The sequence below is a fragment of the Mustela nigripes genome, chromosome 4 (assembly GCF_022355385.1).
Source record: "Mustela nigripes isolate SB6536 chromosome 4, MUSNIG.SB6536, whole genome shotgun sequence".
Classification (NCBI taxonomy): Eukaryota; Metazoa; Chordata; class Mammalia; order Carnivora; family Mustelidae; genus Mustela; species Mustela nigripes.
In genome coordinates, this window is record NC_081560.1 from 54,483,345 (window position 1) to 54,507,674 (window position 24,330).

General features: G+C 35.5%; 1 protein-coding gene and 1 long non-coding RNA gene across 4 annotated transcripts in view; one reads left to right on the forward strand and one right to left on the reverse strand.

Moving 5' to 3' along the window:
- ITGB8 (integrin subunit beta 8) overlaps positions 1-24,330 on the reverse strand; it is an 81,943-nt gene that overhangs the window by 39,032 nt on the left and 18,581 nt on the right. For 2 of the 3 annotated variants that reach the window (XM_059396740.1, XM_059396738.1), the window contains exons 2-3: positions 13,794-13,879; positions 7,752-7,923 (exon numbers count right to left, since the gene is read on the reverse strand). The exons of the other annotated variant lie outside the window; for it this stretch is intronic. Coding sequence is in view for 1 of the 2 variants with exons in the window: in XM_059396738.1 (XP_059252721.1) it covers positions 7,752-7,923; positions 13,794-13,879 (258 nt within the window). In the remaining variant the exon portion in view is untranslated. The remainder of the gene's footprint in view (positions 1-7,751; positions 7,924-13,793; positions 13,880-24,330) is intronic. 3 annotated transcript variants of the gene reach the window in all.
- The window catches only part of LOC132015893 (uncharacterized), a 43,405-nt gene that overhangs the window by 4,750 nt on the left and 14,325 nt on the right, over positions 1-24,330 (forward strand). The gene's annotated exons all lie outside the window — the stretch shown is intronic.

Below are 24,330 nucleotides of genomic sequence, written 5' to 3' on the forward strand. Positions count from 1 at the left end.
TAAGACAAAATTTTAATAAAGGGGGAGAGACTCTTTGTATACATAGGCCCTTTAATCATTTCCAGAGAAAATGATAATTATCACTTCTAAACTGCAAGGCATTTGAAGAGCCTAGGTGGTGAAGTCAGTTGAGCAACTGACTCTTGATTTCGGCTCAGGTAGTGACCTCAGGGTTCTGAGATGGAACCCTGAGTTCAGCTCCACACTCAGTGGGAGTCTGCTTGAGATTATCTCCCTTCTCCCATGGTCCCTCCCCCCTCTAAAATAAATAAATCTTTTAAAAAATAATAAACTGCATGGCATTTGAGGTTCCCATAAAGTTCTAACTTTAAGCCATCAGCTCAATGGCTTAAAGTTATTTAGGCAGCCCTAGACAAGCTGATCCCAAACCCCATGTTTTGCCTATGAGCTTGAGATACTCCCCATATGCTTTCAAGCTGGCTCTTGATGGTTTCATTTTATATAACGAAGAAACCTTCTTGGAGGCAGTAGAAATATCTTTTGATGGGAACATGGATACTGTGTCCCCAGATAAAATCTCCATTCAGTTCATTCTGGGGTGTCACCAACACAGGGCTCAAAATGTGGATGACATTAAGAGATTTTGAATATTTTAGATGAGAAAGAAACACATGTACAAATAAGACTTAATATTGGTGAGATTATCAATGTAGACAGCAGTGTCATAAACACTATTCTGAGAGCAAATTCTTTTAGCATCTATTTAAAATACTTACTTCAGTATTTAGTACACAGTAAATATATATGTGTTAGTAATTATCACTATTAGCCTCATTAGCATAGAAACTTCATTCATCTCTGAAGTTTCTGGGTTTAGTTCAGGCCTAACCACTAATAAATGTGTTTAACTAAACTACATTTGAAGCACATTTTGATACATCATTTCAAAAGGTCCTCATATTTTAACCTTAGTGAGAAGCTCATTATCTACTACTTCTTTCCTTCAGAGTAGGAAAAAACTTAGTTTCTCTGAGAGGAAAGAATATCATCTGGCCCCCAAAGGTTTATGCCACTACTTACATTATCTCCAAGAAAGCTTCATTCTTAAACCTTTTGAGATTTTTAAAGGCTCAGATCCTTGTTTCTATCGATCAGCTTCAAAGGCAAAAAGTAGGTCTGTGACATAGAATAAGAAAGAGGACTTGGAGGAAAGCAGAGACCTACTTAGAGCTTTTGCCAGTATTGGTCTGAATAGCCCAAAGAATTGAAAGTAGTTAGAATGAGCTTAAAATCACTCAAATAATGCTGTGAACATCTCTGAAGACTTGGCTACAACCATGACTGGACGTTAAGAAAAGATAACTAAAAATGTTCTGCATAAGATGAAACTGAAAAACCGAAAGAAAATGTGGAAAACTATCAGGAAGAAAGAACAACCAAATTCTGTTCATTATATTTGGGTCAGGGAGGGAGAAGTCCCCAGAATGAGATGGGTTTGAAACATCAAGGCACAGACTCCATCACATTTCTGAATTTCTGGGAAAAAATGAGGATAAATTGAGTGATATGTACCAGGGGTGGAGGGGAAACAATGTGTGATTTCTGTATTTTTCTGTTTTTTTAAAAAATTTGAATTTAAGAAGAATACCTGAAAAATTTTACATTTCAAGTTAAGCTACACTAAATTAAAGGGCATTCTTTTGTTACAGTATTAAAGTGAATTGAGTTTGAAATATTTTCTTAAATTGGTGAAGTATAAATTACACTAATACTTATCATTTACATTGTATTACTTCTGAAGCAGAATTGGAGAATTCCTTTTTCTCTCCTATATTCCTAAATATTTCATTTCAATGTTCTTATGGAATATCAAGTAGGATCAATACCTTTTTCTTTTATTTTTCCACCAGATTGGTAGGTAAAAATAAGAAAAAAATATATAGTTTAAGAAGTAAAAAGTGAAAGAAAATATCACTTTTAAATTTCATTTTAAATATTTAAAATAGGGGCGCTTGGGTGGCTCAGTGGGTTAAAGCCTCTGCCTTCGGCTCAGGTCATGATCCTGGGATCGAGCCCCGCATCGGGCTCTCTGTTCAGCAGGGAGCCTGCCTCCCCCTCTCTCTGTGACTGCCTCTCTGCCTAGTTGTGATTTCTGTCTGTCAAATAAATAAATAAAATCTTTTTTTTATGCAAATCATATAATTTTTTTAAGACTTTATTTATTTATTTGACAGAGAGAAATCACAAGTAGATGGAGAGGCAGGCAGAGAGAGAGAGGGAAGCAGGCTTCCTGCTGAGCAAAGAGCCCGATGTGGGACTTGATCCCAGGACCCCAAGATCATGACCTGAGCTGAAGGCAGGGGCTTAACCCACTGAGCCACCCAGGCGCCCCAATAAAATCTTTTAATAAATAAATAAATATATATATATATAATATATATAATAAAGTCCTACTAACATTCTTTAAAACAATTAATCAGTATCCATGAAAAAATTTTTCATGAATTTTTATAAGAATAAATAATTATAAATAAATCAAGTCTAAATCAATATTGGAGAATAAATGCATTTTTTAAAAGATCTTATTTATTTATTTGACAGACAGAGATCACAAGTAGGCAGAGAAGCAGGCAGAGAGAGAGAGAGAGAGGAGGAAGCAGGCTCCCCGTGGAGCAGAAAGCTCGATGTGGGGCTCGATCCCAGGACCCTGGGATCATGACCTGAGCCGAAGGCAGAGGCTTTAACCCACTGAGCCACCCAGGCGCCCAATAAATGCATTTTATACTTAGGTATGCATTGTATGTGTCGTGGTAGAAAGGACTTTTATATTATAAGGAGCAGTGGTTCTGTATATCTGGAATTGGTACAATGTAGCTTTATATATTATGCCTCAAAGCTGGCACATCTTTGATGCCACATGTGGTTTTTAGATGATCTTATTAAATATAATTTAACAAGCATTTGTTATAGATGCATATTGTAAAATATAGTTCTGTCATGGCTACATTGGAGAGATGACTTAAACACATTATATAATTCACTGATTTGCATACAGAAATTTAAATAGTAGTGGAAAAATGAAAAAAATCAAACCCCATAATGACTGATATAGATATTAAGCATTTCTCTTTACACTTTCCCACCCCCCATTCTGCTTTCACTTAACATCATTTACTACCTTATGTTGAAGTCTCCCACATCTTTTTTTTTGTTGTTGTTAAGATTTTATTTATTTATTTGACAGACAGAGATCACAACTAGGCAGAGAGGCAGGCAGAGAGAGAGGGGGAAGCAGGCTCTCTACTGAGCAGAGAGCCCGATGCGGGACTCCATCCCAGGACACTGAGATCATGACCTGAGCCGAAGGCAGAGGCTTTAACTCACTGAGCCACCCAGGCGCCCCGAAGTCTCCCACATCTTTATCCAACTGCAACCTCATATATAGTAAATAAGTCACCAACTCAATTTAAAATGTCTCAGTTTGAATTCAGTACTATGCCTTCTACAGATGGCAGCCAGCACTCTTCCTTTGTTGCCTGAGCCACAGCCCAAGTGTCCCTGTGCTCATCAATCACCAACCCCTGGAGATGCTACCTCCCATTATCCCTCATGTCCTTCCACTTTTCTCCTGCCTCATTACCATGACTGTCATTGCTTATCTATAGCACTGAAACAGTTACTCAAGTTTTGAAATGTTAATTTTTAGTCTCAGAAAGATTCAACCGCCATTATATCTACAAAAATGAACAAACTAAGTATATAAATTTAAATGTAACACACCCCCCCAAAAAAAATGCACCCTTGTCTCAAATCCTAAGTGTTTAAAAAAGAGCAAGACAAAACAACAACAAACAAAGAAAAAGAGCAAGACATTTTGAAAGGATATAGTTACATTTATTAGAAACACAATATACCATAAGCCTCATGTATAAGCTACTGAAAAGTAATGTTTAGAGGCACCCGGGTGGCTCATTTGGTTAAGGAGCTGCTTTCAGCCAAGGTCATGGTCTCAGGGTCCTGAGATTGAACTAGGTGGGGCTGTCTGCTGATTCTTTAGAAAACCTGCTTCTCCCTCTCCCTCTGCCTGCTAATCCCCCTGCTTGTGCTGTGTGTCTGTCAAATAAATAAATAAAATCTTTTTTTAAAAAAAGTAATGTTTAGTTAGAAAAATAGGAAGATTTGTGTGGAGAGGCATATCATCCACAAAAAAGAGAACTAAGATGGTTAATAAGCTTAGGAATCTTCCTAGTACTAGGAAAAAGGGCAAAAGAAACAAGTAACAGAGCAGAGAAGACAAGACAAGGGTGAGTCATGAAAGCCTTAATCGGACATCCATTTTTCTTGTGAATAACCTGGTAATAACATTAAAAATCTAAATAAATTTGTATAGATGTATTTTATTTTTAATATTTATATATTTATTATGTAAATATAAAATATATATTATATTTATTTATATTATACAAAGATACATGCATAACAAATATTGAAGATTTTTAAAAATTTCAGATTGGATTGGGATTGACTTAAATTTACTTATTCACTTGGATTCTGATACAGTTATAGAGTTCGTTTATAGAAAACTGTCACTGTTATAATATTGCCTTCCTAATCAGGAACATAAAATTTTTCTGCACTTTTACATATCTTCTTTGAGGTTACACAATGGATCTTATGAATTTTTTTAAAAACTTTGTCTCTGGATAGTTTATATTTTAGGTTGTTGCTGTGAATTGATCCCCTTTTTCATTATATTTAATATCACATAGGAAATTCACTGATTTGAATACTTTATAAAAAACAACCTGCCTTATTTATTTATTTTTAAAAACATGTATTCCTTGTTTATGATGATGGCTGAGGAATTTATTATTATTATTTTTTTTAAGTAAGCTCTAAGCCCATTGTGGGACTCAAATTCGTGACCCTGAGATCAAGAGTCCTTTGTTTTTTATTTTAAATTTTAAAAGTTAATTTTAGTTGATTTGCTTGGATTTACCAGAGACATATAATGATAATTTTGCTTTATCTTTTCAAAATGTTTATAACTTGTATTTGTTTTTTAAACCTAATTGCTTTTATATAAAACTTCCAGAATAATTTTAATACATATTAAAGAACTGTTCTTCAATTTTGGTTTTGGCAGAGTGAACATTAAATTTTACTGTATGATTTTTTCAGCATCTGTTGAAATAACAATATATATTTTTTCCTTTTGGCATTATTTTTCTTATCACATATGATTTAAGGTGGTTTCCTGAAATGTTAAGGATTTGATACTAGGGTTATGCAAACTTTGTAGAGATTGGGTAGCTTCTAGGCCTTCTCTAAAAATAATGGAAGAGTTTATGCAGCCTAGGGATAATGCATTTCTTAATGTTTGGGTGAACATGAAATCATTTCTTCCTAAGAAAACATTAAGTACACAATGTGGGTTTTTCTTTTATAATGCTCTTAGTATCTTTTATTTTTATTAGGTTTCTTAGATATCCCCCACTTCTTGAGCAATATTAGTCATATATATTTTCCTTAAAATAATGTATATTATCAACATTTATGCATTTTACCATAGATTTTTATACCTAATATTTTCATAGTCTCTTTTTCTTTAATATTTGTTTCTTTGGTTATAATCTATATAACTGGGTTATTTACTTTTTTACTCTTCTTAATTAGCTTTGACAACAATTTATCTGTTTTTATTAGACTTTGCAAAGAACCAACTCTTGGAATTATACATTAATTTTACCTTTTAATTTCTATTTTACATTTCATTAATTTTTTTCATAACTTATGAATTCCTTTCTCTTTTTTTCCTTATGGCTATTCTGTTTTTGTTGCTCCTATATCTTAATTTGGATGCTTAGTTAATTTTTTGCATTCCTCTTTAATAATAAAAAGCATTTAAAGCTTTTAGTTTTCCTGGGAGGAAACTTAATCACATCCCATTTATTTTGATGTGTGTTGTTCTTATTGTTATTATTAAATAGTCTATGACTATAGTTTTGTTTTATTCTTGGAGACAGACTTTATTTAGGAAAAGCTTTTCTTAGTTCATTATTTAATATTTATTTATCCTCTTATATTGATTTCAAAAGTTATTGCATAGTATACAGTGATATTGACCTATAAAAAGTTTCACTTTTGGGGATTAAGTTTTCTTATTTAAAATATGACTAATATCAGGGCGCCTGGGTGGCTCAGTGGGTTAAGCCGCTGCCTTCGGCTCAGGTCATGATCTCAGGGTCCTGGGATTGAGTCCCGCATAGGGCTCTCTGCTCAGCAGGGAGCCTGCTTCCTCTTCTCTCTCTTTGCCTGCCTCTCTGCCTACTTGTGATCTCTCTCTGTCAAATAAATAAAAAAATAAAAATAAAAAAAATAAAATATGATTAATATCTAAAAATATTCCATGGCTTTTGAAAATATTTTTATAGATCAAGTGCTGTGGACTAAATTGTGTTCCCTCCAAATTTGTGTTGACGCCCTAACCCATAATGTGAAAGTGTTCGAAGATGGGGCCAATGGGGAATAATTAGGTTTAGATGAGGTCAGGAGGGTGGGGCCCTCATGATGAGATTAGTGCCCTTTTGGGAAGAGATACCACAGAGCTCATTCTCTGTCTCCCTCTCTTGTATGTATCTCTCTCTCCCTCTCTAGGCACCAGATCAGCCAGGATCTTGATCTTAAACTTTCTAGCTGTGAGAAAATAAATTTCTGTTGTTTAAGCCACCTGTTGCACAGTATATTGTAATGGTAGCAATAGAAGGTAGTGAATGGCATAATCTTACCAATCTAATTTCTTTCATTTTTGTGTATCCCTTTCCAACAGTTTCTTATATGTGTCCACATCAGGCTGCTTTATATGGTGAAGAACATAGTTTTAATTGGAAGCTGGGAATATGTCTAGAGCCAAGAAAGAAATATAATTTGTTTTTCTGGTAACCTAAGAATCTGTAAGAAATAGCTCAGTTTTGGAATAGGGAAGTCACGTGTCAATAATGGTTATTTAAAAATTTAATGACAGGACAAGACCACCCAGAATGAAATAATGGCAGACTTGAAGGCAATTGCATATGGCTTAAAACTAAGTGCATCTAATTGACTGATGCATACCTGTGTACCTGAAATTATCTTGCCATGTGTAGTTTGTACACTGAAATTCTCTAGCACCAGAGGAAAATGAATAATTTCCAGTGGCCTACTACTTGTGTCAAACTGTGGAATACAATGTGATAAAATGGCAACTACAAGAGAAGTATAGGAGGAGAAAGATGTGTTAATCTCAGGGGCCATCACAAAGCAGCTCAAGTTAATTATGATAATTATGAATTGTAGTTTTCTGTTTAAAAGTTTATCACACAGGCTCTAGGGGCTTAGCTTAATTTACATCTCTTACTAATTAATTAATCAACTAATCAAGTCAACAAATACTTATGGAGTGCTTACTACAAGCCAGCACTCTGTGAGGCTTTGGAGAAACAGTGGAATAAAACATGCTCTCTTTCTTTCAGAGCTGGCAATGGAATAGGAACACAATTACATTACAATTTGATCAAGTCTGGAAACATGTAATTATAATATAATGTGGTCAGGTTTGCAGAGTGTCCGAGGCCACACAGATAGCTAGCTATAGGCACAAAAAAGAGCAAAATTCTGATTTCTTTATTCTGAGCCCACTGTTATTTCTATTATAACAATACTGCCTTCCACAAAATATTAAATGTGAGCAAATAAAGCTAAATGTAATTTCAAGTCAGAACCATCGTAGATTTATTTGAAAATCACCAAACCTGGCCGCAGCTGGATCAACACTTCTCCTGGTGTCACCTGGGTATTAATTTCATTTTCACTTGGTATTACATGCACAGATGGGTATTCTATTGAATCAATTGAGCAGCCTTTGCTTATTAAATTGGAAATAATATCACAACGCTCACTCCTTGATCCACCCGAAATGAAATCCTGTTTAAGAAAAGGAAAATCACTGACGTTTTTAGTGCATACTATCTCAGTTACAATCAAAGAAAACCACACAGCAAATATTGAAAAGAAGCCATCTTCTAATACTGCATAGATTATGCAACTATTCAAAATAGCTGCATGTTTCCAATAAGAAAACTAGTAAATTTCTCTTAAATAAAGCTTTAATTCCTAAACTCTATTTAAAAAGAAGAAAATGAATATTAAAGAGGAGATTTAAACCAAGGACTTTAAATATTGTTAACTGATCACTGTAAAATTATACCAACTTAATTCTTTCTAAATATTTTATGTGGGAAAGACTGCTTCAAAAAATTTTATTCAAAATAGGCCATTCAGTCATTCCAAATGTAAATTTCAGTTCTCAAAGAATCCAGCTGATAACGTTTATTAAATACTATTATATTTGGAATATATAACAAGCCCTCAGGACTCACATTCCTAATAAGATCCTAAAATTTTAAGAAATGAATTGGAAATATGTATTCCTTAGACCATAAAATCCCCCAACTTCTTAGACACATAATAGCCTGGAAATAATTTAATAAACCAAGGAAGATGTTTATAATGAGGCTGAGAGATACAAGGTTGCAGCTAAGATTCTCCTGATTTTGTAACTGAATCTAGAACTTTTATTACCATTCGGGATTGGTTGGTTGTCATTCAATAGCTGTATAATAAACTTGGAATTAGTGGAGCAAGCTTAAAATTCAATTTATCATGACTGAGAAAAATTTGACATTTTTATTTTTCATGTAACCATTCAGGTTTTCCCCTAAGGACAGGAAATGTTTCAAAAAGTATAAAAATATGTTTTTTTATATAGAATGTTGGCCTGAATTATTTGAAATATTTGTTTACACATTAGCTGGGTATTTGCTTAGTGATCTTCCTGGCAGTGGTTATTCTGATCTGGTATTCAGTCTTTCCTCCTTTAGTTCAGCTGATTCAGGGAATTGGGTTTCCAACTAATCATTCAGTCGAAGAATACAGATTGAATACTTACTGTAGTTTGTTAGGTGCTAAGGATACAGAATAGAATAAGATAGACTCTCTCCCTGTCATCAAAGAGTTAACAGACCCTTGGTGAATTCAGCCATTAAGCAAGTAAATGTAATTTTTATGGGCGTGAAACTTAGGGAAAGCACAGAATTTCATAAGGTTATGGAAGAAGGAGATTATATCAAGTTCAATATTAGTTGAATATTAGATCACTAATTATGAATAGGAGCATTCGCTGCAGTGGTGAGTATTAGATGGGATGGTGGTAGGCAATATAAAAACACTCATACAAGGATTTTAACTTAATTCCTCTCTTAATTTAGAGCAGGTTTGGAAAACTAGGGACTATGGGACAAATACAACAATCCGTGGCCTGTTTTATATTGATTGAGTGCCAGAAAATGCGTCCTACATTTAAAAAATGCTATAAAGCAATAAAAAAGAAGAACATGCAAGAGAGACAGTATGTGACCCACAAAACAAATTTTTTTACTGTGTGGCCCCTTATAGTACTGATTCTGAATTAGAGTGTGAAACACACTTTAAGATATAAAAATAATTGAAAGATAAAAGTGGATATATCCTTTACAATTAAGATGTCCAGCTGTCATTTGGTAAACCACTTCATGGGAACAGAAAAATTCAATTTACTGTGCTATTGACACCTAGATTTTTAGCCTGAAGTTTAAAAAGTCCAAATCCTTAATTTATTGTATCCAAATTTATTAATCTATTGATAAAACTCAGAGTTACTCAGTATACGATTTAGTTTATAAAAAGTTTGGAATTCCTCAAAGAAAGGTAGCATGGACTGCTATCAACAGTATCACTTCCCTTTAGAAAGCTCCAGGCTAGATGGGGGGATCCCTCCTTTCTTGGAGCTTGAGGAAACTTGAGTGTGCATGAGGCTTAGAACCTCAATGCTCCCTCTTGCCTCAAATGACGGGCCACAGACAAGGGGCCACACATGTTTTACAGATGTAAAAAACCTCAAGACTTCAAATCAAGAAGGAAATAAAGTACAAATAATTCCGATTTTCCTTTTCAGCTAGGAATTTTGTTATTTGTGTATACAGAAATGGAAAAGAAGGGAATATGGTTAATTCAACTCTAACTATACATCACACTATGCTGTTTGACCTTTAACTGTCAAATCATTTTGCTGAAATAGGCAAAATAGTCTCAATTATTTTGCAATGTCTGAATCAGCAATAGCTGTTTTTACTCCACTATAGAAACTGAGTTAGAAAAACACTGCCAATTTGACAATTAGGTTTGAGAAGGGAAGAAAAGACCGTGACATCAAAATAAAGAATGGAATGCTGCCCCTACCCACTGTGGCCTACTTTCTACTTTGTATAAAAGAAAAGAATTTGAAACCACACCCTTTTAATTTGTGGTGTTTTGTGTCATTTTAATTTCTTCTAATTCTTATGTTTTATTTTTTCTGCAAGAAATACACAAGCAAAAATCATACTCCAACTATGTGCATCTCAAGCCTATTTGTACATGAAAAGCCCAGGTTGAAGTTACCCCAGATGGCTTTTCATCAGTTGTTTCTTTCATCCATTCAAGATAATTATCTGGGGAAAAGTAAGAAGAGTTTTTTCCTTCTCATTTCTGAGTCTTTATGATTTCCAAACATGGTAATCTGCACAGAAATGAAGAACTCTGTCATCTTCCTTTTGACAGTGAATGCCCTTTGTGTTGTCTTTCAGTATAATTATGTTTGAAGGCTGCCCTCTAAACTTCTGGCTATGTAATCACAATCTATGTCGGGCATAGCAGGCAGGAGAGAAAGAGAGTTCTTCAAAATTCATCAAGATTTTGTTTTTGTTAAAAGGGAGGTTGAGGCATTAAACTAGGTAATAATGGTAAGGTCCTTTCTATCCTAATTATTGTCCAATTATTTTTATGTAGCATGGAGAGAAAGAGAAACCCAAAAGTACAGAATAGCAGATTAACATGCTATAAAAAATAATGTAGGCATATTGAATATACCCTGTCTAAATTTTCTAGTGATGTTTTACTTCTTACCACTTTTGAAAATTGTACAAACCAGGCTTAATTTGTTACTGTTTATTTATTCTGATCATGAACAGAGAAAAAAATGCCTATTCTTTCCCTGTCCTTCCACTCTCATTGGTTAAGAAATAAAAGGCATCAGTTGCATATGTGCCTAATGGTGGGTAAGCTTTCAAAATTAGCCATTCTACTCTTCCTCTTGATGATGTCAGGTCAGCCTGCAGGGAGTGGACAGCTCCTTCTGTTAATGAAGGGGCTAGTGGCTGAGTCCTAACACTGGTTCCTTACCCTTAGGTGGTGTTCTTAACACAGTCCTTTTGGTTTCCTAAACCTGAATGAGTTGCTCTGGAGTCTTAAGTTCTTTAAGTAATAACTCCCATTTCTTAAGCAATACCTGGGTCAAATGCTTCTCACATACTGTTTCATTTAATCCTCACTACAATGTGTCAGAGGTACAATTATTATTTCTGAGGGAAAACTGATGTTCAGAGTTGTTAGAGTAATATGTCCAAATTTATACAGTTAGAAATGGATGGCCTTGGAATTTGAATCCAAGGTGATCTCATTTCAGAGCCTGCTTTTTAAATACATGAATTAGATGCTTCTTTCCCCCTGCCATCTGTATTCTATCCCATGATGGTGTTTCTTGTGTTTGTTTTCTGGTTGATTATAAATATTTACTGCACACGCTCGCTTAGTCCGGGTTTTTTCTGGGGACCCAGGAGCACAGAGACCTTGGAAAGAGGGTGGGTGTCCCACGATCAGGTAGTCCTCCAGCCGCTGCATTATGGACTGGCGGGCCTGGGGGCTGCACCGAGGGTCCTGCTGAGCTTTGGGGAAACCTGCACTACCTAGAAGGCTATTTTGCAACATGAACAGCCAACAAATTTCCAAATGTTTCCTGAGATCCTCTTCTGAAGCATTTGACCAAAGCAGACACAGGTTTGCCTCTTCTGCTTTGGCAGCCACACACACCATTTCCCCTTGGGTTACCTCCTTCCATTTGGCCACCAGTTTCTCTGAATACTCAAAATCCTTTCCCTTGTGGCAGGACTGACATTTGCTATATCTGTAACTGTGCCTCTCCAGATTTTCTGTGCCAGCAGCAGTTATCAGATAAAGGAGTCCCTCTGGAACTTGGCATTATGTATGCCTGGGATGTTAACATTTGGCTGACAACTGGCTGTCTTAACCACCTGAGTCCCTCTAAACTATACTGACCAAAATTCTCAGCAGCACACCAAGTTGATGTAAGCTTCATGGCTCTAAGGATCTTCCTTAGTAAAAATCTAAAATAGAATATTGGCCTAGGGTCAGGAAATGTCAAGCCATGGAACATTCTTGACAAGAAGACCTAGAAGTTAATGCCAAACTCACGGTTAGAGAGATGAGGAAAGGGAGGCTCAGAGAATAGAGTGAATTCTACCTGGTCATTTGTCTCATCAGAGGTGATAGGATAGAAACTAGAAACTCTGGAATTGTCCTCTCTCTGACATTGCTTGATTCTATGAGTTCTGGTGAAGCACTGCCTAGTTTTGAGTGACATCTCAAATTTTCTTACTGGTAAAGCCTAGAGTATATTCAAGAAGGCTTTGGTTTGTCAGTAGGAGGAACACTTACTTTCAGATATGGCCACTATTTTCTGGACTCCTCCCCTGCCTCTTTCCTGACTTGCTTTAGAAGAAAGTAATGTCCATAATCCTTTGCTACTTTTCAGCTTTCTTTTTCCTCTTGGGAGATACATAGAGCAAGCAGTAACAGGAGAGGTTGGAAAGATGATGGTAGGTGCAGTTTTTGAACACAATCACAGGAAGCAAAAGCTAGAGATTTCTTTTCATGTCAAGCAAAAGGCCATTAAAGATCTATTTGTTCCAATTCACAAGAGCTATGTAAACAAACATAAAATTACCTATATAATTTCACAAAAGAACTCCCAGATTAGTAGATGGCTTCTTCATTACAACTTATTATATAAGATAGTTCTGACCAAAGGTCATCAACAAAAGAAAAAATTAACAAAACAATTTCACAGCCAAGAAAGAAAGAATGCATTGTAATTTTTTTACTAAGAAGTTTGTTATTGGGGTATGTTTCTCTTATTAGAATATAAAAATACTAATTTTGAACAATAAACAACTTCGAATTATTCTTCATTCCACAGAATTTAAATGTACACAGTATTGCATGAATAAGGTCACAGGTCAAAGGAAGAACATCCCATTTTTCATAAGTAACTGGCAAATTGATGGACATTGTTATGAAATGGAGTAAATAACTTATCTCTAAGTATTTCAAGTAAAAACAAATGAAAGAGACCAATAAACTAACTTGCTTTTCTTTAATAAGCATGTACAAGACTATGATCCAACTTGGATATATAACCTATTGCCCCAAGCTGCAGCAAGAATTTCACACAAAGCCTACTGACCTATCAAAAGTCACTTTCTGTGTTTGCCAATTCTCTCTATAGAACAGATGGAAAACATAAAATGGTTTGCACTTCATTTCAAAATTACTATAATTTTCCTAATGAAAAGGTTATACTTTATATTAAGCCAGATATTTCCAAGCATAAAACCAAATAAAATTTTCCTGATGCTCAGCAGTATCTTTCTTTTTCCTGATGCACCTTCAAGGCATAAAATACTAGGACAATGAAATCCTGCCTAGAGAGGTCAACCATGAGGAACAGAGAAAATAGCAAAAAAGAGAAAAGGCAAGAAAAAAGAAGGGAAGGGAGACAAGGAAAGAAGGAAGGAAGGGAGGGAGGAGGAAGGAAGGAACGAAGGAAAAGAAAGAGGAAAACAAGAAAGAAAATGGCGCACCTCTTGAGCACACCATCCACATTCCGGACCCAGCGCGAGGCACTTGGTGCAGGACACTGCATTTGAAGATGCACATCTATTGTCTTCTGTAATGGAGGACAAAATGAGGTGTTACTCTCATATTGGGAAGTATATACAATTCTAGACCAAAATGCATTTTGAAAGCTGAAGCAAGTTGACCAATAGTTTTAAGTACACTACATTAAAAAACATATAATTTCTGGGGCGCCTGGGTGGCTCAATGGGTTAAAGCGTCTGCCTTCGGCTCAGGTCATGATCTCAGGGTCCTGGGATTGAGCCCTGCAACTGGCTCTCTGTTCAGCGGGGAGCCTGTTTCCTCCTCTCTTTCTGGCTGCCTCTCTGCCTATTTGTGATCTCTATCTGTCAAATAAATAAATAAAATCATAAAAAAAATAAAAATTAAAAAAAATATATATATATAATTTATTTGGGATGAGGTAAGGTTAACTGCATTGTAATTAACAGATATAATATTTCCTGAGTAGTTATTATTTGGTTTTATAAGGCTGGGGCAAAGGAGGGTGATGAAAATGTGATATTAGTTAGGTTTGGGGTTTGGCTTGAATTCTACTACAAGAGTAAAAGACACTCCACATTTTTTAGTATGCTAAAGCTTCATTGTATTTCATATTATCTGAACTAATAAGGCATTTTTGGATCTAGAATTTTTACTATAAAAATAGTCATATACAGACCTCAATCTGAACATTTCAATCCATGTTGGGTCACAGTGAATGAACTTTTTGAAAAATGATCTTGATATCTTGAGAAATGATGACATACAGAGTAATCAACTCAGGAACTCTGATTGTCTTACTATTGATTATTTTGACTTCATGGGTACCAGAACCAAATATAATAGCGTGGTTCAACATTTTAGACATAAAGTAGTTAAAATGGATAAATTGTTTTAGTTTACCCAATTTAAGATCACTTTAAGATCATGACCAGTTCACTTTCCCATACATTCCCACACTTAGCTGAACATTTTAGTAACATAACTGTGCCTGGAAACTACTTACCTTTATCTCTAGTCACTAACTACTTATATCATTATGAAGAGACTCATCGTTATGAACTTAAACACATAAAATGCTGTAAGAATGAGTCATAAATTATTTTATCATGAGTTTTTAGTAGAATAATCACATACTTCTACAGTCCATCCTCTACTATGATATATCACAAGGACACTGGAAATGAAGCATTCTGTTCATCTCACTCACAGGCATACAGTGAATAACAAGCATTCTAGCTGTAAGTAGGTCACAGTCCAGGTGAGGAGATAACTATATAAGCAAACAACAAAATACAGTAAGATAAGCACAAGAGAGATATCACCAAGGCACTATGGGAACACAGTCAGTGACTTCACTGCTTTAGAAGGAAGGGCAGAACTCTGGTTTCTCTTTAGATCGCATAAATCTTTCTCTTGTTCTAGAAGGAAGGGCAGGGGTGTGGGAAGAGGGTATGTTTTGAGGATGATCCCTAGAGGCCATGAGATCTAGTATATCTCTTTGCCATTTCATTTCGTTTCTTCTAATCTGTATTTATCTTTCAAAAAATGTAATGAAAGATGCATGAAAGGACTGTGTGTGTGTGTGTGTGTGTGTGTGTGTGTGTGTGTACAATCACACAGAGACATGGTGGTTTGAAAGTGGATCAAGGCCACAAAATCTCTTGCTGTCCCCATCCAATCAGTTCTTTTTTTTTGTTGTTGTTCTCTTTCAACTTACTCCAACGTTCACACAGTTAAAACAGCTGTGACCTAAAGGCAGCATGGGGTGAGCGTTGGCAGTGGGAAGAGAGAACGAGGAACTGCAGGAGAGTAAGTACAGCAGAAAGGTACTACTTGGGGTAGTAGTGAGCACCCTTCTCTGTATATCCTCAGACAACCAACAAGTTAAGCCCAAACCATCCCTCCTTAACTCTTCTCTTAAAAAATTTTTTTTTTATTTTATTTCTTCAGTGTTCCAAGATTCATTGTTTATGCACCACCCCCACTGCTCCATACATTATGTGCCCACCTTAATACCCACCACCAGGGTCACCCATTCCCTCCGCCTCCCCCAAAACCCTGTTTGTTTCTCAGAGTCCACGGTCTCTCATGCTTTGTCTCCCCCTCCAATTTACCCCAATTCTCCTTAACTCTTAATGGCTTTTCTATTCTCTCTCTGTGTCCCCTTGCAGCCTTTGTCCTTGGTTTTATATCAACTTTAATAAACATGATCTACACTTCTTTACTGATTTGTCCAGACCTGGTCTAGACTTCCAAGGACAAAAAATAACTACTGTTTTGGGCAGCTTTTACTACTAGTATGGCCACCTGTCTATGAAGACTTCATAAGTTAAAATCCTTCTATCTGGCTTAGCCTGCCAAACTATAAAAAGGTGCTTATTTCTAAAATATTTAGAAGAGAGAATGACATTTTTAGTTTTGTTTTCAGAAAGAAATCAAGCACATTTGCAGACCTAATTTGGCCTTTACCAACTCTTAAACTTGACCTGACTGAAACGAGGAAGTAAGTCTGTTTCAGTTCAGACTTGACTCACTTTTTCACTCCGTAGGTAGGACACTGGCACTGGCAGTTAAGATTGCACTGTCTTGGAAGGGAAGCTGCTGCTTCTATGACTGTGGTCTTTGTTTCTCATAGTTGTCTGACTGTGTCCTAAGCTAACCCAGATTCAAGGTCAGGTCAGTCTCCTACTTCCAAGACACGAGTGGTAAATAACGAGTTTACAAGCAAAAATCTTTCTTTATAGCCTGCTTTCTGACCATTTGTTTTAAAAAGTTCCACTGCCAACCTCTGTTCTCAAACTTCAGACACCTAAGAATGATGACCAAGAGGGATAGAAATTTTGGTTGTGTCAATATGTCCCAGGTTCCAGGGTTGACATTTCTCAGTCTACATAATTATAGGAAAAATGATCCCATAAATGGATATGGAGGAGGCAGACCTTATGATTCTGCAGAACTGGAGGAAGGCCATAAATTGAACTCCATGGGAATAGTGTCAAATGTTACTGCTGGAGAGTGTCATGGTTAGACTTTACAGAAGACAAACCAGATACACTTTGGTAAGCAGAATCTTAAAGGTTTTTCTTTTTAATTTTAAATACACACTAAGTAAATACCTAAAGTGCACATATCACACCAATAAGAACAGTTCTCTACACTGAATGGTCATGCTACTATGGAGACGATTAGTTAATATGTGCTAAAGGGATGTGTGTGTGTGTGTGTGTATCTGTCCCTCTGTCAGATCATCCTGTGTAAATAGAAATCTTTATATTGAACACACATTAATTAGTGCATGAATGTGGTTTACAGACCAGACATGGGCAGTTTGTCATCAGCCTCTAGATTGACTCTGTTCATTGGCTGCCCCATCCCTGATGCAATATTATAGGAGGCTGCTTTCCTGTGGTGCTTTCCTAGCAGCCTTCAGCACTGACCCTGCATTAGAAGCAGTGCCCAAGTGTTTCTTTGTGCCACTCTGTGTGAGTGGTAGCTACTTGTCCAGCTGTTTAGTGGTATGGCATTGCACTATATTCTTTATGTTCTAGCATTGTGTGTTTATCAAGGATACTTTTTTGTGGATCTTAATGGAAATTAGGAAAGACAATGGAAGCAGAATCATATTTTAAACTGTATGTCTTCAGAACTCTCTTTTGTTCTCATTTGCTTTAGTTCTAACTGCCTCACAAATCCCATGTCATTAAAAAATGTGCTACCAAGACAAACTAGTAAAGGATTTAATGTTATATAAGTGTGTACATTCTGAAAAATTCTATTCCTTGATCTATGAGCATGGGCTGGGATTCTTACTTTTACTCCTGTTACAGCTGCAGGTAACAGAAATGATGAGGTAGCATTGCTAAATGGTTACTGGAAATAAAGTGCCAAATTTCCACAGTGCTGTTACTTAATAGCAATGTGTTCTTGGGCTGAGGTTCCATTTCTTCCAAGGTAACATAGGGATAACTATACCTATATCAAAATATTGATATTAGCTGAAATGAGAGCAAGCATAAGCATGCCAAGCATAGTAGTTAGGATAGGGCAGACACTTAGCAAAGGGACTACTGTAACTTATTTATAATTAATATTATAATAATTTTTATGTGTATATGTACACACACATATACACACATCATATATATAGATCTAGCTCCAAAAAAAGGGAGAGGTGTTATGTGTCTTTAAATTTGTTGTAAATAGGATTAGTTGTATTTAAAATGAAAGTCCCTTGGATCATAAACACAAAGTTTTAAAAATATAGCTAATATATATAAAAATAACTATTAAATAAAAAGCTACTACTTTTATTTTGGTTATTTAAAAATGACTCTAAAAAGCCAATTTATTGAAATATACACACATCAGTTCAATCTGTGACAAATACAGTTCTGGCATGACTATAGTTGATTACCGAAAATCTTACAACACCTTCATTTTGTTTCCATTTTTCAAAGTGCACCTTGACTGAATCTGAATATTTTTCTGATTATTTCCCAGAATTAAATGTTTCTGACGCATGTAAAATGACCTTTATAACAGTCTGTCATAAAGTATAATAAATATCTATCATCAACAGGATAAAGTAACACAAAAATCAGGAAACTGCTTATTTGTGATGTCATTTAAATATTCTTTGTTTTAGATGATCACTTATTCATATTATTTTGAGAACGCTTAATCTATAGAAAAAGTGAAAGAAAATGGACCAAAAAAACCCCAAAAACAAAAAAACAAAACTAAAAAAGGCCCTTAATAGCCTGTAGGATTCAACATTTAGATTGGGATCTTTCCACAAGTCAAGTGATCAGAGAAAGTGAAATTCTTGGAAACATTCCTAATGTTTTTCTGCTCTGAAGTCTACACTACAACATTTCAAATTTAAAGGATGCCCAAAGTTATCTGGAAGAAGGAGCAATTAAAACTGATAAAGATTGTGGTCCTTGATATTCAGAATCAATCGTTCTGGATTCTGTTAGGACTAGACACAGTGATTTGTGAAAAATGGAGAAATGCACTTTTTTAGAGTATCTTTTCCTTAATTGCATATACTATACATATTAAATTAAACTTGGATAATTATGTAAAGCCATGTTCTTAATAAAAAGATAGAAGTGAACACTGTTATAATGAATACATACTCACTTTGATAGCATTCAAAACCAGGCAAATTGAGCACAGACAGAATAAGTTTTAGAGTATAACTGGAGATTTCTTATTCTATGTGTATGTTGTGACCATGTAATTGTTACAGATATCTTCAAAATACATTACCTGATTACTGAAAGCTCTTTTTTGCACAGAAATTTACCATGCTATCGTTTGATGTAACAATAAAAATGAAGCAATAGATTAGTGTTCTAATCAATTGCTGTTACCTAGTTATTCCAAGTTTTGATTGAGGGCAGTTCTCTAAAGGCTCCTATAAATCTATAGAGAGGGAAGAAAATGAGGCACAGGAAACAAAAGCGAAGTCAGTTAAATTTTAAGATAGATTATGTAAAGGGGCATGGGAGAAAAGGTAGAAGTATGGGAAGCTCTTTGGAAAAGGTAGATCAGAGTAGGGAAGTTCTGAAGAGCTAGAGATGTATTATGAGAAAGCTAGTGACTGAGGGCATATTGCAAAAACAGAGGGAGCAAGGAAATAATAGTACAACTATTTGTATTTTCCTTTTTATTCTGGTTCCCCCCTGCCACCACTTTGGACTTCATATAAACATAATAAACATTAAAAAACCACATTTTTTTATTAACGTTTTGCATTTGTTATTTTACTTAGCATTTAGGTTTTGGAAACATAATGTTACTGTTGAAATGAACAAAGAAGCAGATATTATTAAAAGAATTAAAATAGCTAAAATAATTTTTATGCAACAAGTGCATATTTCAACTGTGCTTATATACAATGAGTTGAAAAATTCACCTCAATATTTGTGGTTTGCTACTAAATTATACATACAGAAAATACTACTCTCTAGCAGCAACACCCAAGCTAGAGTATTTTTGTTTCCTTTGTCTTTCCCTTTATATTGTTTCAAACCTGTAACAAATAAGCATTCAGGCCATGGAAATGAAAATGAGTATCTCTATGGGAAAAAAAATTTTTTTGTCTAGTTTTGCCACTACTTGCACTTGAAAAAATATATACCCATATTTATGTTTGGCCAAAAACTGCTTGGAGTCCTTTCTTTTTTATCTTTTCTGTTAGCTGTTCTGATGATTAGGCTTGATAGTCTTAAAGTATATTTGGAGGAAAAGGCAGTGGTACAATAATGTTCAATATTTATGTAGAGACTCAGAAGAAAGGGTGAGGAAATGAAGACATTATAAGTTAAAAAAAAAAAAAAAAAGTCTTAGCTCTCCAAAAGTAGAGCCTGAGATAGAGATTCTGAGTAGATTTGGCACAAATCTACTGAGAAGAGAAGTAAGGTAAGATCAAGAAAGAAAGGGCGCAAAGATACTGTTGCAGTCAAACTCTGGTCTTAACCTGCCTGATTATCTACCCAGAACTTGGAAGTACAAATGATACCACAAAGTTGTCTCACTCTGCGGCAAAGTGGAAGTCTGGCTTTTATACTCTCCCATCAGTCATTGACTGAGGGCAGCACACAGAAGGCTGGGTGTTGGGGTGGCTTAAACTCTACACATTGGTCAGCAATGTGGCTACCTTTGTTGGAGGCCATTTTTCTGAGAATGTGGCAGCTGTGAGCCATTAACGGCTAGAACTCAGAGCAACTGGGGATGGCACACCAGCCCTATAAATGGATATCTAATTTAGTAGCAGCCATCTTGAGCACTGAATAGGGCTAAGCATGGAAGCCAATGCTAAGATTGGCAAAGGTAAAGAGGTCCTGGCCCCTCACAGTACCATGGAGTTGCTGCCTCCATTCTGGGTTGTCTTTCAGAACTATATCCTTTTTTCTTTTTCTTCTTTAAAAAAGTAATCTCCAAACCCAGTGTGGGGCTCAAACTTACAACCCCAAGTTCAAGAGTCCTGTGCTCTACCAACAGATCTAGCCAGGTGCCCCACTCAGATCTGTTTCTGATGTAAGAGGAAAATTCACCTGAGTTTTGAAAGATAATGAAAGAAAGACTTGAGCAGTATTAATGTAAATGCTTTTTTAGAAATGTTAAACCTAACATTACTTTACATGACATAGACCAGCCACTCTGAAGAGACACCCATTTTGTTTTTCCTTGGAAAAATAAGACTATGAGACTGTCAGTTCCTGGAAGGCAGGTGCTTATAAATATTTTTTTTTCTATCCCTAGTATCCAAGTCTAGCATCTGGTATATTCTCAGTAAATGTGTGATGAACACATGATAGTCTAAGCTGAAGTTGACCTGGCAGTCTAATGTCTTAGGTTTTTATAGTTCTTGATAATCTACATTAAAAAAAAAAATCTTCATTTCCAAAACCAATTTATTGTAAAAGACAATAAATATAATTATGCTTACTGGATGAACTCATATCTGGTTGAGTTCATATCTAGATGAATTCATCTTGATGTTTTCAAATGTGAAAAAAAAAAAAAACCCAACATATAATGATGATTTTCTTTACATTTGGTCTTCTGATGGTGTACAGTTCTGCTGATTTATTTTATAGCAAGGGTAATTTCTTTCTAAAGAACCCTGAATATGTGACGGGAATGATACTGAATTGAAACAGTACTTTCTAATGTACCATTATCAGATGCAGAACCACCAAATTCATTTGTTTTTTTATTGCCAAGCTCTAAATCAAATTTCAATTCAGCAAATATTCTTTGCCCCTATAAGGTTGAGTAGTTTTTACTGAGCACAACTTCCTTATAATGCCAATGTTATGAAATAGCACTAATCTCTTCTTCTCATTAACCAGGTTTATTAGGTTTTTTATTATGTGTAATCTTTATGTTTCAGGGAAAAGTTACATAGATAAAATTCATGTGAGTTCAATAGGGTTTTATAAAGATTTTTGGAGAACAAAAGCGGGGGAAAGCCACTTTCAATGCTGGGCAGGTTAAGAAATGTTAAGGCAATGCTACACATTCCATCTGTCTGCCCCGCCCTATTTGGGGCAATCCCAACATGATTCAGAATTTAAAGTGGGCTGGGATGGCATAAAGCAAAACTCTAGTTCATGATGGAATTTACAAGAAGAACCATTGTAAAGCCACTGATGACACTCATTTGTGTTGAAATGGGCCATCACAAGAAGGCTGGTCTGGTGAGGTCATCGCTGCCTTTCATTGTGATTCATTTACACACGCTTTAGTTAATTTAGCTTTGAAAAAAATCTGGTAGGAGTATACAGTGGACGATTGTATAAATTATGCTCTACATCAGAACACTTTTTAATTTGAAAGAGGGCACTATTAAGTACATCATATAGCGGTATAAATTCAAACTTCCCAGGCGAGCTGAGTTCTAAGGTTACTCTAAATGCACATTAGTTTGGTGGTGCAGAACAAGAAATGAAAAAAATAAACAAGGCAGTCCATGCTAAGGTGACAGATAGGAAGTCAGGAGAAAGGGAATGACCTGAGTTAGTGATGAAGGAATCTATTCATGTGAAATTGGGCCTGACAAGTTTTGAAGGACAGGTACACTTCAGAAATGTTTGAAATTTGTGACTGTTTTTAGATTTATTATATGAACATATTTATGTTTATGATAGTTATATGTTATATATTTTGACATATATTCTTACATGTGGGAAGGAGATGAAAGATTACATAGAATACTTGTTTGCTTTCAAAAATGACTTTGCAGTTGATATGATTTTCTACACAGTGAAATTTCTCTTGGTGGCCCAAGCTGGTTTTCAATTATGTATAGCAAGAATTATTCCTGAAGATGATAAAATTCAGTTTTGCAGTTCCTCCCTTACCTGAGCACATCATTTTGTCTTCTGACACTTACTCATCTGAGGGAAATTTGTGAGGAAGTGAGAGAAACTTGGGAAGAAAGATGGGGTCAGAGCACAGCATCTCCCAGTATAGCCTTCCTTCTTTAGAATTAGAACTTCAACAAGGATCAAAATCTCAAGATTCAGGGAGGGCTCCAGAGGCCCCTCTGAGGCAAATTCTAGTTAAAGCTGCATTTGTCTAACTTGGAAAAGCAATATTAGTCATGTGCTTTGTGTCTTGTTTTAACTGGAACTTTTCCATACATTCCAACTGTCCTGTTTATGAGGCACACTCCCTTTTTATAAAAGCCAAAATATTCACCGGTTTCCCACTCTGTTCCTCTAAATAATGTTTTTAATCTAACATACTACAGTTCCAGGGGCTCTTCCTATTTTCCTCTCCAATTCTTGGCAGGTATGAATTTCCTTTCTCCCATTAAAAAAGAAAAAAAAAATTACATGGCTATTCACATCAAAACCTCAAATGCCATAGTCAAGGATATAAAAGAAATGCCCCAGGATAGTAGCAATGTATTTTCTACATTACCTTTTTTAAACCTGAAGTCACATTGCAGGTGTGTACTTGGATTGAAAAAACAAAGAAACACTTGATATTATAAAGAATTTTGTTTGTTTGTAAAAAAATTAATTAGGAACCCAAGTGAATTTTAGTTCATTTTGCATTTAGCTTTCCTGCAATTAGATTTCAAAGTCCAGAAAGGTATTTATATTTTCCTCTGCCACTTCAAAAAGCAAACCTATATATACAATAGGATAAATTAGGGAAAATAAAAAATAAATATTAAGTGATTACTCAGTTTTGGGTCCTCTACTGAGCACTTTATATGTATTATTTCATTGAAAGTTTAGAAAAATCCTATGAAGAAAGCATGCCCATCTGTAAAGATGAGGTAACTATAGCTAGAAATTACAGAGAACAAATTGGAACCCAGTTCTGATTATAGAGACTTTTCTCTTGAATAATGTCCTATATGGAATAGAGAATAACATAAAGACAATTATGCCAAAGTATGATTTAAAACTCTTGCCAATTAAACTATTATTAGTCCTTAAGTAATGACTCAATAATAATTCCCATATACCTTAAGATAATTCTTTCATACAGTAGTATGTCATTACTTTTCCTATTATCAGTCCTACTCTTGAGATGAGGATGTTAGGTTGCTCCAATAGGAGTTTTTTCTATCCCTAGTGCCAAAGATCTCCCTAAATACTACAGTGCCCTTTTCAAAATTCATTTTAATTCCATGTACAAGGAAACTTTGAGTTTTAACACCGAAGCTCCAGCCTGAACATCTCATTGAGTGCTGAGTGCCTAAATTAGATTGGTTGGCACTTTTTCAGCACAAGAGAGAACTTATCCTTTTACAACTGTGTTTCCCCAGCCTCTTGCCAGGGGACAGCTCTGGGCTGCATGCTAATTAGGCAGAAGCACTTGAAATGGTGTTTGCAATTGCTATTTCCATTTGTGAATTTCTAGTTCTGTCCAGGAAGCCAAATCTGGAACAGGGAAGCAGGCAACTTTTTCTTGTCCATAACTGCCTATTCTCTGACCTTGGCTTGATAATCTAACTTTTCTGGG